The sequence below is a fragment of the Alosa pseudoharengus genome, unplaced genomic scaffold (assembly GCF_046254945.1).
Source record: "Alosa pseudoharengus isolate Yale_2024_CS ecotype anadromous, Long Island Sound unplaced genomic scaffold, YU_APseudo_1.1 YU_APseudo_1.1_scf_19, whole genome shotgun sequence".
In the NCBI taxonomy this organism is placed as follows: Eukaryota; Metazoa; Chordata; class Actinopteri; order Clupeiformes; family Clupeidae; genus Alosa; species Alosa pseudoharengus.
The window spans coordinates 32,519,189-32,533,885 of record NW_027468657.1 but is presented as its reverse complement, the minus strand read 5'-3'; the positions used below and the strand labels follow the sequence as shown (position 1 = coordinate 32,533,885).

The window sequence follows — 14,697 nt, the reverse complement described above, 5'->3', positions numbered from 1 at the left end:
GGAAAAAGACAACTTGTGCTGACTTGGCCAATGAAAAAAAAAATTGGAAGTGAAACAGAGGCAGTATGGGAATTGGAAAAGGGAGGAGCCAACTGGGTGCACGGAATTAATCCATTTGTTTGGTACACTTGAACAACACGTGTGGCACAGGCCCAAACAAACTGCCGCACTCCTGATCAAAAGCCTACTCATCCTCTTACTCATCTGAAGGGGTAACTGACAACATACAAGGTGACAGCTACACAAAAAAGGTGTTTAGGTGAAGAAAATGACTAAGCAATGTGGGAGCCAAAAGGGACAAGCAGGAATATGTATGTTTTCTGACTTCTCAACACATAAAGAGGTATGGAGGTGAAAGCATATTTGAATGGGGAAAAAAGGCCAAGGAGACAACAAACTGCATGAATTTTGTGGCCAGTGCAGAACATAGAGTCCTCTGTTTCTTTATCTCTCCAAAGAGGCACTCACTCACTCATGGCCTTGGAAGCATATGATGTAGACGGTGATAAAGGGGAGTTTGTCCTTAGCTAACCAATGTGCACATGTCCAGATAAAGGGACCTCTGTGTGACAGGATCACTAACCAGGAATAGCCGCTGCACTGGCCACAACCTGAAAATGAGTAACATGAATCTCCTCAAATCATAGCTATGAATGGGCCATAGGTATACATTATGCCTTAGGTCAATCAGGTAAAGAACATGTTTTAAATCCTTCAGAATGGTCACAAAAAAAAACCATGGCAGGATCGGGTGTCTCAATCAGTGTATTTTAAAGCTCTCCAATACACTACAAGCATAGCCCAACAGTTACAGCCAGAGACAATGATATTACTAGGCAATAAGATTAATGCTAAAAAGGAAAAAAAAGAACAAACAACAAAATAGCTGTCACCGAAGTGATGTTGATCATGCCAGTGGTACTGGTATTTAAAAGCATTTTGACAACATTAACACAAAACAAATGACTGGTGAGCCAAACTTATTCTGTGCAATAATAATAATAACAATAATAATAATAATAATAATAATCTATCATGTGAAAATGTCACTTTAATCTTTCAAATTACCAGTGTATAAACCTAGGATCATGTGCCAAAAATCCAGTCTTGGTAAAATCCAGTTCAACAAAAATATACAGCTATGTGCAGTGAAGTCCTCCAGCATTTGGTGGGAATCATCAATATGAGAGCACTGAAGATTTGTCTGGTCTTATTTGGTGGCGTTTCTGCAATATAACTTTCGGTGTTACACAGCTGGGTCAGGTGTATCATACCCTCCTGGTTCAACCAAGGCAACCACATGTGCAATTAGGCCTACTGAGTAATACTGAGAGCACCTCCAGAACCTGATTAGTGATTCCAACTGTTTTTAAGTCTCTAACATTTAAATACCATCTCATCAACTCTCTGCATTGCCACCTGGTTTCAGTGATATGATTTTGTTCATAACTTGCCCTTCACTTCAGCTCTGTGATTTTTGATCTGATCTAAAATAGATCATTATGGCTCAAATCAGGATTAACACGCGAATCGTGTTAAAGGATTCGCCCACAGCCCTGTCTAGTGCAGTGCAGTAAAAAATTAGCCCACATTGACATGTAGTCCAGTGCATGTGTTGAAAACCTGGGCAAAGTCAGCAATTTGGTTTTTCCTTGCATGGAAAGTCCATTATATTTAGATAAAATGTACATTTCATTTCAATATACAGTTCCTTCTAGAATAAAAGGTAATCTTACAACAGTTCACAGGAAAAAAAAGAAAACAAACAAGTAGATGGAAAAGGCCTGAGCTCTCAGTAAAAATATCAGGATAACCTTCAAATCACTAATTCATAGAAATCCAGTTGTCGATTCACTGTCTCAAAAGGTAAGACTGCTTTGAGAGGATCAGTGAGGATCATGTCATCATGGTCAATCCAAGTCCCCCATGGAAAAAACAGGCTGCTCCAACAAAGCTCAGTGGAGCCAAAAAACATGTACAAGCTGTAAACTATCTTATCTCTCAACGTAGCCTACTGTAGACATTTCTCGTCAGTTCTGTTTTACTTAATCTTCACAGAGATAGGGCATTGTGAGGATGAGAGATGGCGTTTGCGTACTTCAGTCATCAGGTGAGCAAACCAGGTGGAGCTGGTCCGGGCTCCCCACACTCCCGGTGCTGGAGCTGCCATCGCCTAAGTCCCGGGCCACCATGCACGGTAGATTCAGCTCGGTGGACCCTCCAGGACTAGAGTCACTTCGGCTGACACACTCTTCTTCAAGCACCAAACAAAGTTCTTTCAGGTCTAGGTTTTCCTTGACTAGCCCGTCTTGCATGCGCTCCAAATCAGCGAGTTTCTTCAGGTATCCACCCAGATCTTCCCGCATTACTTTTGCTGCATGATGGCCAAATAGTTGCCATTCTCGTGCCAATTTCTTCACCTTGAGCCGGTCATCGTCCAGGAAACAACACAAATCACGCAGCTCCTGGTTTTCCTCTTGCAGGCGCTGATTGATGACTTTCAGCTCCCTGATTTCGAGAAGATGCCCCTGCAATTGTTTATTTACCTCTTTGATGAGTCGACCACGCTGTATAAGAGCTGACATCTTATCTGTCTCCTCTTTACGCAGTCTGCTAACTAGCTCCTCTTTTGAGCAGGCGAGCAAGTCCTCGTCAGACATCTTTGACAACTCTCTGTTGAAAATTTCACTGTCGCTCCCCATTTTGCTGATATGGAACTGAGAGTATCCGAAAAGGTAGTGCAAAATATGCGCGGTTCAAGTGTCCAAATAACGCATTCAGTAAAAAACAAAATGCATATTGAAAAATACTCAAAGCTGCACCACACAAACCGTCAATACAGTAGCCTTGGCTAGAACTGTGTTGTTTGTCACGACACTCCCGTTTTTCAGGCCTAGGAAACAATGTTCTTTTAACTCCACGGTGATTCGAAAAAAATAATGTGACGTTGGACAGTCGTTGTAAACATGAAAAGCCCTGTATTTTACCCCTGTGTCTTTAATATTCGACTTTGGTGTGCAGTGAGTTTTTTAAATGTGCACCCGAGGCATCATTGTGCTGTTATCGCGAAGGATGACGTACTAAAGCTTCAATCAAATGCGTTGGTCTTTCCTCCGATTACCGTTTTAGCTTATTCCCAGTGATGAAAACGATACGACGATGACTGGATGAAGTGAGAGAATAAACATAGGACAAACACAAAATGACCCACTCTGTTCATCACAATATTGTGCGCTGGTCTGTTATCAAGGATTAGGCAATGATGTCCGCTCTTCCTTTCTCTGCCTTTGAGATGAACCGTTCTCCGCCACGCTACTTATTCCACCTTTATGTAAAGCAAATTCTTTTTTCAAAGTAAAGCGATTTCTTCCACATTTCCGTATTTCCGTTGCATGGGACCTCGGCAGGGTCTTGGCGATGGCCAGACGATGTGTTTTTTTTCTCAGGCGAAATAAATTAATAAAAAAATCGAGGGGGGGGGGGGGAATGGGACGGCCTGCCCGACTAGATATGAGAATAAGGTGATTCCAGTGAACGATGCGCAATGGCGCTTGGTTTTATTGTAGGCTAAAACCTTACACGCAAACGAGCACCACAAAAGTAAATATTTGTAAAGATTGGTTACAGTTTTCCCCTGGTGATGGCCGTCGTGCAAAATGCATCAGGAATGTCCCCTGTTCTCGAAACACCCTCCTCCCCCTCTTCCCTTTCGCCTTCCCTTACGGTAAAGATCCGTATTGTACCACATGGGAACTATGACATCACTTTGTCAGATTGTCATGGACATGATTTTTTCTTTAAATCACACTTCCTGTTTATGGTCACTTTACTCAGAAATCAAGTAAAATTACGTAGGCTTATATGTTAAAAATATATATATTTTTTTCAATGAAACCTGCATATGACCTTTTGTGGATGTGTCCCCCCAACACATAAAATAAATTATAACTTGGGAGCATATACTGGTGTTTCGGACTTTTTTCCCTCTCTCCCCCCAACACACACACACACACACTGAAAGTGTGTGACAAAAGGCGTTTTTGTAGGTTAAGCCATGGTATTCAGCCACATCCTTCCGCCCTGTGGTCCAAACCTATTGTCACCATGAGGCCATAACAATGAGGGGTGTTTTTCAGGGGACGGCATGGGAGAGTGCATGGGCGGGACTGGAAATAGGCCATGGTGAAGCTATGGAAAGCAGGGGGGCTATACAGTGGCCAGAAAGACAGTAAGTTTGGAAACAAAAAGCTAGTTGACCATGTCATTTTTTCCCTCACTTGTGTAATTTAGAAGGACAGGCAAAGAGTTAGAGAAAGAGAGAGAGAGAGAGAGAGTAAAGAGACAGGGAGGGGTATAGAGAGGGATTTGGGAGGATTTATAGTGATTAATCTCCTCAGGGAACTAGGGTAGAATTGCAGTAACACAACTTATTTGCACAAATGTAAATCAATTCAGCCACACATATATATGGAATGATAAAACAGTCTTAAAAATAATGGAAACATCTGTTTGGATACACATGATATCAGATGATTTGGGCCATTGTATGATCATAAGGATAGGAGGATGACTGAATCGGAAACAGCCTCAGTGCTGTCTGTATGTTATCACAGTGTTGTTTCAATTCATGTTCATTTTTTATTTTCTTCCCTGCATGTTTTTGTTGTGAGTCACTTCTGTTTTTAAAAACAGCCAGCAGTTCAAAGCAGACTGGCCATGGGCTGTTTGAGAGACTGAAGGGCGCATACAATATTAATGAACGGTGACTGATGCCCGATTTTATTTTTGTCCATGTACTTAAAATATTTTCACATACCCAAGCCTCCAGTAACTGGGGTGCTGTTTATTCATGCCAAATGCTATTAGAATGAAGATTATCTGTAATATATTCCTTATTCATTTGTCAGCACACAGCTTATACAAGCAGATGCTTTGTGGCTAACCGGATGTAAGAAGTCTGCTGTTGATGTTATTATGCAATGGCTGTTGGTGCATTCAGGCAACTTCTCATTAAGCAGAGAGCCTTATTTAACTACAGTGGGGACATGCTTGGCAAACACAGATTAAATCAAGCTGAAATCATATTTCGTGTTTAGATGTAGTTTTTGTAGTAATTCACTGTGAAATTTTAGTCATGTGGCAAGTAGTTGACTTTGGTGACAGAAAAATCCTGGCAATAACCACAGTGATCTTCTCAGGAACTCAAGCTGTTGGATGTTTTGGGTTACACTGCTGGTCTTCCAGCTGTATTAGGTCTGAGCCAGAGAACATGGCGGAACAGCAGAGCACATTGTTCTCTTGGTGTTATAAATGATTTACTGGTGATATGTTCCTATGTTTAAAAAAATGATTCATCAATAATTGACCTACAGAGGTGGGCTTTCAAATAAAAGGATGTAAAAGTAGGCTTGTTGAGAGCCTACTATGTATAGAGACTGAATAGTTTGAAGCACTTCATGTGCTTGTGGCAGTACATGCTGTTTGGCTGTCTTGTCCATGTTTATATTGTAACACAAAAAATATTCATGTGTTCAATGCATGCACATTCATATGCATGTGTGTGTGACAGAGAGAGAGAGAAAGAAAGAAAGAAAGAAAGAAAGAAAGAAAGAAAGATGTAAAAAATGCAATGGTAGAGCCAAGAGTTGAGAAAGGAATTTGAGTCAATTAAGTACTGTACAAAATACAGTAAGAATGACATGATTTGAAAAAAGCAGATTTGCAATAGATCTGTCACCGTGGCAAATTAAATTACACAAAATAGTGACTTCCAACAAAAGGATGGCTAAGCAGTTGAAATAATGCGATTGAACTTGTGTGAAAATAATTCAGCTAGTGAATAGGGCATGCAACAAGGAGTTGTTTAGCACCAGAAAAAGATACGTTTCCAAACTTTCAGTACTTTCTTTCTTGATCTGTGATTTCCTCCCTGGTTCAATACAGGTAAAAATTTCAAATGTATTTCTGTCATTACATTCAGACTAACAGACTGCTGTTAGGTCTATATATTTATCATTCTTGAAAAGTGATTAGCAACAATGAATAGATATAGAATATAATATAATAGAATAGATTGAGCTGGAAGGCAAACATGTGGCACACATTGCTGACAACTATCTAACACATTCACCAATTAAACCAAAACAGACTTTGTTGTTAGTGGGTAGATAGGTATATTTAAAAGTTTATTTTCCCTTATTCCCTTGGGCAGCCGTGGCCTACTGGTTAGCACTTCGGACCTGTAACCGGAGGGTTGCCGGTTCGAACCCCGACCAGTAGGCACGGCTGAAGTGCCCTTGAGCAAGGTCATGTCCACCTAACCCCTCACTGCTTGGGATAAATGCAGAGACCAAATTTCCCTCACGGGATCAAAAGAGTATATATACTTATACTTTATATATATATATATATATATATATATATATATGTGTATGTATGTTGGCTTATACAGAGAGGGCCGGGGAGGGCCAGGGGGGGACACTTGGTAGAAATGTAGAGTAGATAACAAGCAGTGGTTTAATAAAAAAATATTCATGATTAGCCTTCACCTGCCAAGTAGACCATGCCCTAAATTTTATGCACTTGGAACATGCATTTCAAACTGTTTTATCTAAAATCTGCAGCTTAGTGTTATGTTTTTGTTAGAGGCTGCACTGAGGTTCCATTATTTTTGTATCCAGTACATCCCCAACTGCCCACTGTGGTCTTCTGATGAGCGTCTGTTGTGTTGACCAGCCATAAACGCTCAGTCAAATTCCTCATTGGTTCCTCGTTGGTCTAACGAGTTGCCCAGTGTTCCTATTATAGTTTTGGGTCTTTCTAGAGGGGTCTAAAGATGATCTGTTCAGCTTAATCAATTATAGGAGTTATTGTTTGTTTATTTTCATTATTGATTGTTATTGACATTATTATTATTATTATTACTTTTTTAAGTTCTTCCTAGTCTTGAATGTATGAACTTTTTAATGCTAATTTTTATGTTATTTTTTTTTAACTAGGCCTATTGTATTGTGATATTTTGCAAGTTGTTTTGGACAAAAGCGTCTGCTAAAATCCATAAACATATATGTAGGCCTATAGCAGCAGAAATCTTCATGGAACTCCGTTTGCAGATTTTAGCTTTAGGCCTACAATTTTATGGACTGTGCAAATATAGGGAGTGTTATCTACATCAGTGATCCAAAAACAATTGGCTCAAGCTGTACAGCAATACACTATCACATTTCTCACTTATTTGATAATATAAGACATTCATGCATCATGCAATGATTGAAGAGAAATTCACACACAAATAAAAAACACACACACACACGCACAAATAAAACACACACACACACACACACACACACACACACACTCAGGGGTCACCCTGTCATAAGAGGCTGTGTATTTTTTATTTCTACTCTTTATCATTATAAGGGATATCAAGAGAATGCAACATTCACTTAAAGATACACTCAATTTTGGTTTGGTGATAAGTTATCTGTGCATTTTTACAATCTGTTGATAAGAAACTGCATGAAATATTTGGAGGTCACGTGAGATGACGTCAACAAAAATGGCCATTTAATACGTCGAACGCGGAAACATGGGAATGATGTTTATTTAAAATATCGATCGAAACATTGTAGTAGAACATTGACTCGGTAGTTATATAATTTGTGCGGTAGCCTACTTCGTTGAAGACCGTAGATTTTATTCGACGAGGCTCTAAAATGCCTTGTTTTTGAACTGATGTCATACCAGCTAACGTTAGCTTGCTAGTTGAACGTAAGCAAGTTATATTGCTAACATACCTTTTTAACTATAATTTATAATTCTGTGTTGGGTTTCCGATGGCTGAAGTTCTTCATGTCAGTCGTTGTCACGTGTCTTTTGTCGCTCCTTGTTTGTTGTAGGGAAGCCATAAACTTGTGCAAAAACAGTGGGCCCGGCAACCAAACAAAAATTAGGCCTAGCCTACTACGAGCTTGGTTCTGATGCCACTAGGCTATAACTAACGCTAAGATACATTTCATTAATACCTGTCCTTCGAGCAATAGTCCCTGTCTGATTTAGCTACAACCACGATGTCTGTAGAACTCGATGTATTCGTTGGGAACACAACTATAATGGATAAGGAGGTCTATCAGTTATGGCTCAATGGATACACAGGTAACTTACCATACACATGCATAGAACTACTTTACATGTCACTGCGTGAGATTCTAGGATATGTCAAAGCTCACCTTCTATTACAGTGAATGATGCCGTGAGGGTGCGAATGGAAGGAGGTGTGCTGGAGGAGTACGAGGCCAGTGCTGAAGTACTACTGAGTGACACCATGGATCAGTTTAGGACCTTCCAAATGTGCGAGCGCCTTTTGCACATCCCTGCCAAATTGGCCAATCAGCTCTTATTCCAGATTCCACCTGACCGCCAGGCCATGCTCATCGACAGGTTTGGAATTTTTATTGATGGCATAATGTTTTAAGGGTTCGAACCCCGACCAGTAGGCACGGCTGAAGTGCCCTTGAGCAAGGCACCTAACCCCTCACTGCTCCCCGAGCGCCGCTGTTGATGCAGGCAGGTCACTGCGCCAGGATTAGTGTGTGCTTCACGGATTCACGGATTGGGATAAATGCAGAGACCAAATTTCCCTCACGGGATCAAAAGAGTATACATATACTTATACTTACTATACATGTTGTCTTGTATTTAGAAGTGGTATAGAGATTTTCCTTATCTAAGTTCCTTATCTTGATGTAGTTGGCCAAGACCAGGTGCCCCTTCCTTTGTAAACATCAAAACCCCTATACATCTGTGGGTCAAAACATTTCGCATAACCATCATAAAAATTTCCTGTGACTTGTGTCGCAGGAGCCCTTCTCTTAGTCCAGTCCAGGCAGTATAACCCTAATTCCGCTTCCGCATGAGTCTAGGGGGAAGCTCAACACCCTGTTACCTTGTGGTCTGTGCCTCTTTGGGCTACTGTTGATTGATGCAGAGAACTTGGTCAGGTCTCTGCTAATTTGTCCTACTCCCTCTAAGTTTACTATGACAACTGACTGTTCTCTTACTGTGAAATAGCCTATATCCCAGACCTAGACAAGTGATCTTACAAGCTAATCCATGTCAATTGTTTCATTAGTGAGTGACTGCAATGTTTTTGCTCATCTGTGTATGATTGAATGAAAGTAGACAATGACAAAAAGAACAGAATCCTTTTAGTGTCTGAAACGGGCAAGATTGTAAGGAATACATAGGGCTTTCGGCTCTACGGGCAACTGATTATTTGTTTATTTCAGGTACTATGCCTTTGATGATGCTTTTGCGAGAGAAGTGCTGGGCAAAAAGCTTTCCAAAGGAACCAAGAAGGACCTGGATGACATCAGTGCCAAGACGGGCATCACACTGAAGAGCTGCAGACGACAGGTTAGACCAAGTTACTGCTGTTCGAGCAAGATATCAGCCTAAATCCTCAAGGCTATTTGGACAAAATCCATTTTCTGACTTGTTTCATTTTAAGCACTGTTTGTGGTTGTGTTCCGTTTCAGTTTGATAACTTCAAGCGTGTGTTTAAAGTGGTGGAGGAGCTCAAAGGCCCTCTGGTGGAGAACATACGGCAGCACTTCCTGCTCTCGGACCCGCTGGCCAGGTGAGATGGGCTCGGCGAGCCTCTGAAAGCCACGTCTATAAGAGCCCCAAAAATACCAGAAACATCTTTGATCTCCGCATTGCTCAAATATCTGGGCGGAAAATGTGGAGGAGTGAGTGCACTTGTTTTTGCTGCTCACAAAGATGACTCATTTTACAGAGTTTCTCTCTTAAAATAGTCACACTCTTAAAGGAGAATTCCGGTGTGATTTTGACCTAAAGTGTTTTGAAACATGATACCGAGTGTGAACGTATGTCTCATAGCCCATCTCGGCTTGTCCCCTGCACTCCAAAATCTGGTGCTAGTTAGCCGATGCTACCCACAAGGCGGTCAATGGTGGTGCCTCGGCATCGGCATAGCCATGCAAATAAATCACTGTTTTACACCATTTACGAGGCTCAATGTATCTCCACACTTCATTGGTAGACTTCCAAGGGCCCTGACATTTAAAACGAGACATTGAGAACTTTGAAAAAGCACTGGTAGTTTACTTACAAGACGATTTATACAGACAGTATCTTCTCGAAGTTTAGCGTTTGCAGCCATCTTGAATTTAGTCACGATAAGTCAAGCAACGAGTAAGAATGAACAGGTATGATAAGGGATCAGATTCCAAAAATAATTCCGTGGAAATGCATGGATTCCAGTTGCTGCTACTGGAAGAAACTGTAATCCATGCATTTCCACAGAATTATTTTTGGAATCTGATCCCTTATCATACCTGTTCATTCTTACTCATCGCTCGACTTATCGTGACTAAATTCAAGATGGCTGCAAACGCTAAACTTCGTGAAGGTACTGTCTGTATAAATCGTCTTGTAAGTAAACTACCAGTGCTTTTTCAAAGTTCTCAATGTCTCGTTTTAAATGTCAGGGCCCTCGTAAGTCTACCAATGAAGTGTGGAGATACATTGAGCCTCGTAAATGGTGTAAAACAGTGATTTATTTGCATGGCTATGCCGATGCCGAGGCACCACCATTGACCGCCTTGTTGGTAGCATCGGCTAACTAGTGCCAGATTTCGGAGTGCAGGGGACAAGCCGAGATGGGCTATGAGACATACGTTCACACTCGGTATCATGTTTCAAAACACTTTAGGTCAAAATCACACCGGAATTCTCCTTTAACTGTGAACACAGACTTTCTCCCAGTCTGCAGTAGATAGAACATACAGTAGTTAAAGCCCAAAACCAGAGCACATCAGCACGGTACACGATTGAATCTGCACCCTACATTTTCATACAATTATAATACAATATAATATTTATTTATTTATTTATTAATTTGTGTGCATTATTCCATAGCTGATGTGCATGCCAAAGCAGCTATAAAATACACAAGCTTATGTGAACCCAGTAAATCCCCTGCCCTGTTCTTCTGTAATTCTTGGGGTTTCCATACTTTCATTCATTCATTCATTTTCCTATGTTGTGTTCTCAGGGACTATGCTGCTATCGTGTTTTTTGCAAGTAATCGCTTTGAGACGGGGAAGAGGAAGCTGCACTATCTGACCTTCCAGGACTTTGCTTTCTGTGCTGGTCAGCTAATCAACAACTGGACTTTAGGATCCGTGGGTGAGAATCCGTTGGTGCACCTTTCTTGTTCAGATATACACTAGAGAGGTGTTTTAGTGCTAGAGGTAGGGGATTTCCTACAGTGGCCAATTAAGTCTATTTACCATCAAAAACAACTTTCAAAACAAGTCACAAAGCAACCTTTGTGGTCAAAAGACATCACCAACAGACAGCCTTCTAGAGGATTCCACTGGGGTTATCAAGCAGGCCCCTTCCTTCATCTGTGTTGCACTGAATTAGGCCCATGCCACCTCCAGAAGGCTCAGCAGTGGTGTCTAACGTCAGACTCACCCCCCCCTCCACACTGATGGTGGGTTCTAACAAATAAAGATACATTCTTTGGTCATTTCTCTTTGTTGCTGTGGCTGTATATGATCCAATCAGCAACATAATCAAACAAACTGCAAGCCCTTGATGCGGAGACCCACAAATACCAACACATTTTTCGGTCATTCCTCTTTGTTGCTATGGCAGTTTATGATCCAATCAGCAACATGACCTCCTAAGTAGTTGTGGGGAAGCTATGTGGGAGACAAATAACCATAATGATCAAGATGTTGACCAAAATCAAAATGTGATCACAACATGTCTTGGCCTGTGCAGATTTTAAGTTATTGCGTTGACTCAGACATTGGTCCAGCCAAATACCCATAAGCTGTGTTGGTACTAGCATGTCAGAAAACATAGAAATGTGTATAGTTTTGTATGTAAAGATTTTCTGCATATAGAAACAGATATACAGTATCCTTCAGAATCTGAGTCATTATCATCAGCTTTTCTTTTCTATCAGTGTTTAATCAATGCTCACTCTGTGTCTCAGATAACTTGGCAGAGGACATGGATGTCGACCTTGATAAAGAGTTCCTGCAGGATCTGAAAGACCTAAAGATTTTAATCACTGATAAGGATTTACTGGACCAGCATAAGAGGTGTGTGTGTGTGTGTGTGTGTGTGTGTGTGTGTGTGTGTGTGTGTGTGTGTGTGTGTGTGTGTGTGTGTGTGTGTGTGTGTGTGTGTGTGTGTGTGTGTGTGTGTGTGTGTGTGTGTGTGTGTGTGTGTGTGTGTGTGTGTGTGTGTGTGTGTGTGTGTGTGTGTGTGTGTGTGTGTGTGTGTGTGTGTGTGTGTGTGTGTGTGTGTGTGTGTGTGTGTGTGTATACGTGTTTGTGTGTGTGTGAAAGAGAGAGAGAGAGATGGGTATCTGTATGATCTGTCTGGATAACACATAATTAAAGCCCATCTATCTGTCTCTCACTCACCAGTCTAGTGTGCACAGCTCTCCGGGGCAAAACAAAAGTTTTCAACGAGATGGAGGCCAATTTCAAAGTGAGTCAGTGATTTCTTAGCAGCTTTCATGTTGTGCCACTCCAACTGTCATGTCAGATATGTGTTTTTGTAGCAAGTGGTGAAATTGGGGTTTCTTGGAGGAATGCTAACATTTGTCTTACTCCGCAGTGCGTGTGTAGCTGATGATTCGTAATGACTAAACTTCCTTTCATCCTCGTAGAATCTCTCTCGAGGGCTTGTCAACATCGCTGCCAAACTGACTAACACGAAAGATGTCCGAGATTTTTTCATTGACCTGGTAGAGAAGGTGAATATTTTTGTTATGGACTTCGGTTTGGCGTTGAAAGACTTGGCAATTGGTGTTTTTGGGACCCTACACTGGAGCCAGTGTTCTGACAGGCTGTTCTGTGTCTCTGTCCAGTTTATTGAGCCGTGCCGATCTGACAGGTGGACCACTGTGGACATGGCACTCTACCTCACCCACTACACCAACTCCGCACATATGCTGGACTCTTTCAGGTCAGTACAGTCTTTACGTCTTGGGAACTCTCTTTCTGGTGGTTTTGTGAACAGCCTCCATGCTGTTTGGCAGTATAGTAACAGATAGTGTTTGGCTTCTCATTGCGGCTACCAGTAGACAACAACTCAGACACAGTTATAGGCACACAAAATACAGAACATTTTAAGTTTGTCTTTTGGTCATTTTTCAAGTGACATGTCCGTGATTTCTCACAAATACAGGAATGGGCTACAAAATAGTCCTTCCCGCTGATATGAATATGAAAAGCTTTGTGGGTTGCGGTGAGGGTGTTGTTAAGCTTGTGGTCAGAGTTGACAGGAACCCAGTGCACTGACTCACACCCCTGATAGGGAGGAGCTGGGCAGCCTTGCGCTGCATCAAGCCAGCAAGAAAGTGTAATGAAGGGATCTGCTCTGAGACCTACAAAACACCCAGCTTAGTATACCACGTACCTGTGTGTGTGTGTGTGTGTGTGTGTGTGTTCGTGTGCGGTATCTCTGTCTCTGTCTGTGAGTGTGAGGAATTGTGTGTGTGTGTGTGTGTGTGTCAGTCAGGCATTCATTCAGTCTGTCTCTGTCTGTGAGTGTGTGTCTGTATTTGTGTGAGTATGAGTGTGAGGGATTGTGTGTAGTGGTGAAATGTGTTCTCTCACCAGAGGAGGTCACTGTGTGACACATCATGTTCCCCTCTCTATGCTAACCTTGTTTCTGGCCCAGTCATTTATCCAGCCAGTCTGCCTGGAATGTGGTTTGCTGTTTACACAAACTCTGCACCACTCACAGACTCAACAAAGACATATTCATCGCCCACACTTATGAAACAAGAACCTCACATGAAATTGATTACGCAAATAAATGTACAGTATTCAGAGATTTTTTAAATGTTAATTTGGAGCACATTAACATTATGAGCTGTTGATTTCAAACTAAAATGAATGCTGTTTCTGTTTCTCTTTCTCTTTCTCTCTCGCTCTCCTTCTCCCACTCTCTCCAGGTACCAGGCCGTTTGGAACAGGTACATGGGAGTCATCAAAAGTTGCATCTTAAGAATGTACCACGACTGAGAATTCTGTTGACTTTTCTTGGCCTCTCTCCGTCTCCCTGTGCACGTGCCCAATTTGTCTTGTGCTCGGTACTGTAATTCCTCTCTCTCTGTCCCGGAGTTGCACTCCTCTGCTTCTCCTTGCTTAACCCCAAACTCAATTTCTCTTCTCTAATCCCTGTTCTCATGGATTCCTTTGCCAGCTGTCCTTCTGTTTTTTTTTTCTTTGCTCTCCATTCGTGTGTACTATCCTCATGCTCAGTTCTCACCTTTTCTTCCACAGTTTTCTTCCACTGTTTGTATGCTTGTAAATAAAGTCTATATGTTTGTACAGTTTGTATTCTGTTTCTGTTTATGAAGGGTTTCTCATGACTCACTTATCACCTATTGCCAATTATGTGTGTGTATGCTTTTTAGTGCTATCTTTTTAAGGGAGAAGACCGCACTTGGCATACAGTATTAGTTACAAATACAAAGCAAGTTTAAAATACATTTTTGGGTAAATCATAACTATTAATAATAAGACTTGACACTTTGGTCATGTATTTTGTGAAAATATTTTCTTTACATTTTCATGAAAGAATCAGACCAACAACTAAATCTTGTGAAACCCCTTGATGTCCAACACTCTCTGGTTCAGA

General features: G+C 41.4%; 2 protein-coding genes across 2 annotated transcripts; one reads left to right on the top strand and one right to left on the bottom strand.

The window, feature by feature from the left end:
- Positions 1-747: 747 nt before the first annotated feature.
- On the bottom strand, positions 748-3,684 carry ccdc85b (coiled-coil domain containing 85B). The gene has a single exon (XM_076292433.1). It carries the CDS (start codon positions 2,700-2,702, stop codon positions 2,100-2,102), a length of 603 nt encoding a protein of 200 aa, XP_076148548.1. The 5' UTR covers positions 2,703-3,684; the 3' UTR covers positions 748-2,099.
- A 3,840-nt stretch (positions 3,685-7,524) lies between these two features.
- On the top strand, positions 7,525-14,389 carry fibpa (fibroblast growth factor (acidic) intracellular binding protein a). The gene is made up of 10 exons (XM_076292431.1): positions 7,525-8,154; positions 8,241-8,439; positions 9,288-9,414; positions 9,537-9,637; positions 11,078-11,211; positions 12,032-12,140; positions 12,471-12,534; positions 12,716-12,802; positions 12,917-13,014; positions 14,009-14,389. Exons 1-10 carry the CDS (start codon positions 8,070-8,072, stop codon positions 14,076-14,078), a joined length of 1,074 nt encoding a protein of 357 aa, XP_076148546.1. The 5' UTR covers positions 7,525-8,069; the 3' UTR covers positions 14,079-14,389.
- Positions 14,390-14,697: the final 308 nt, after the last annotated feature.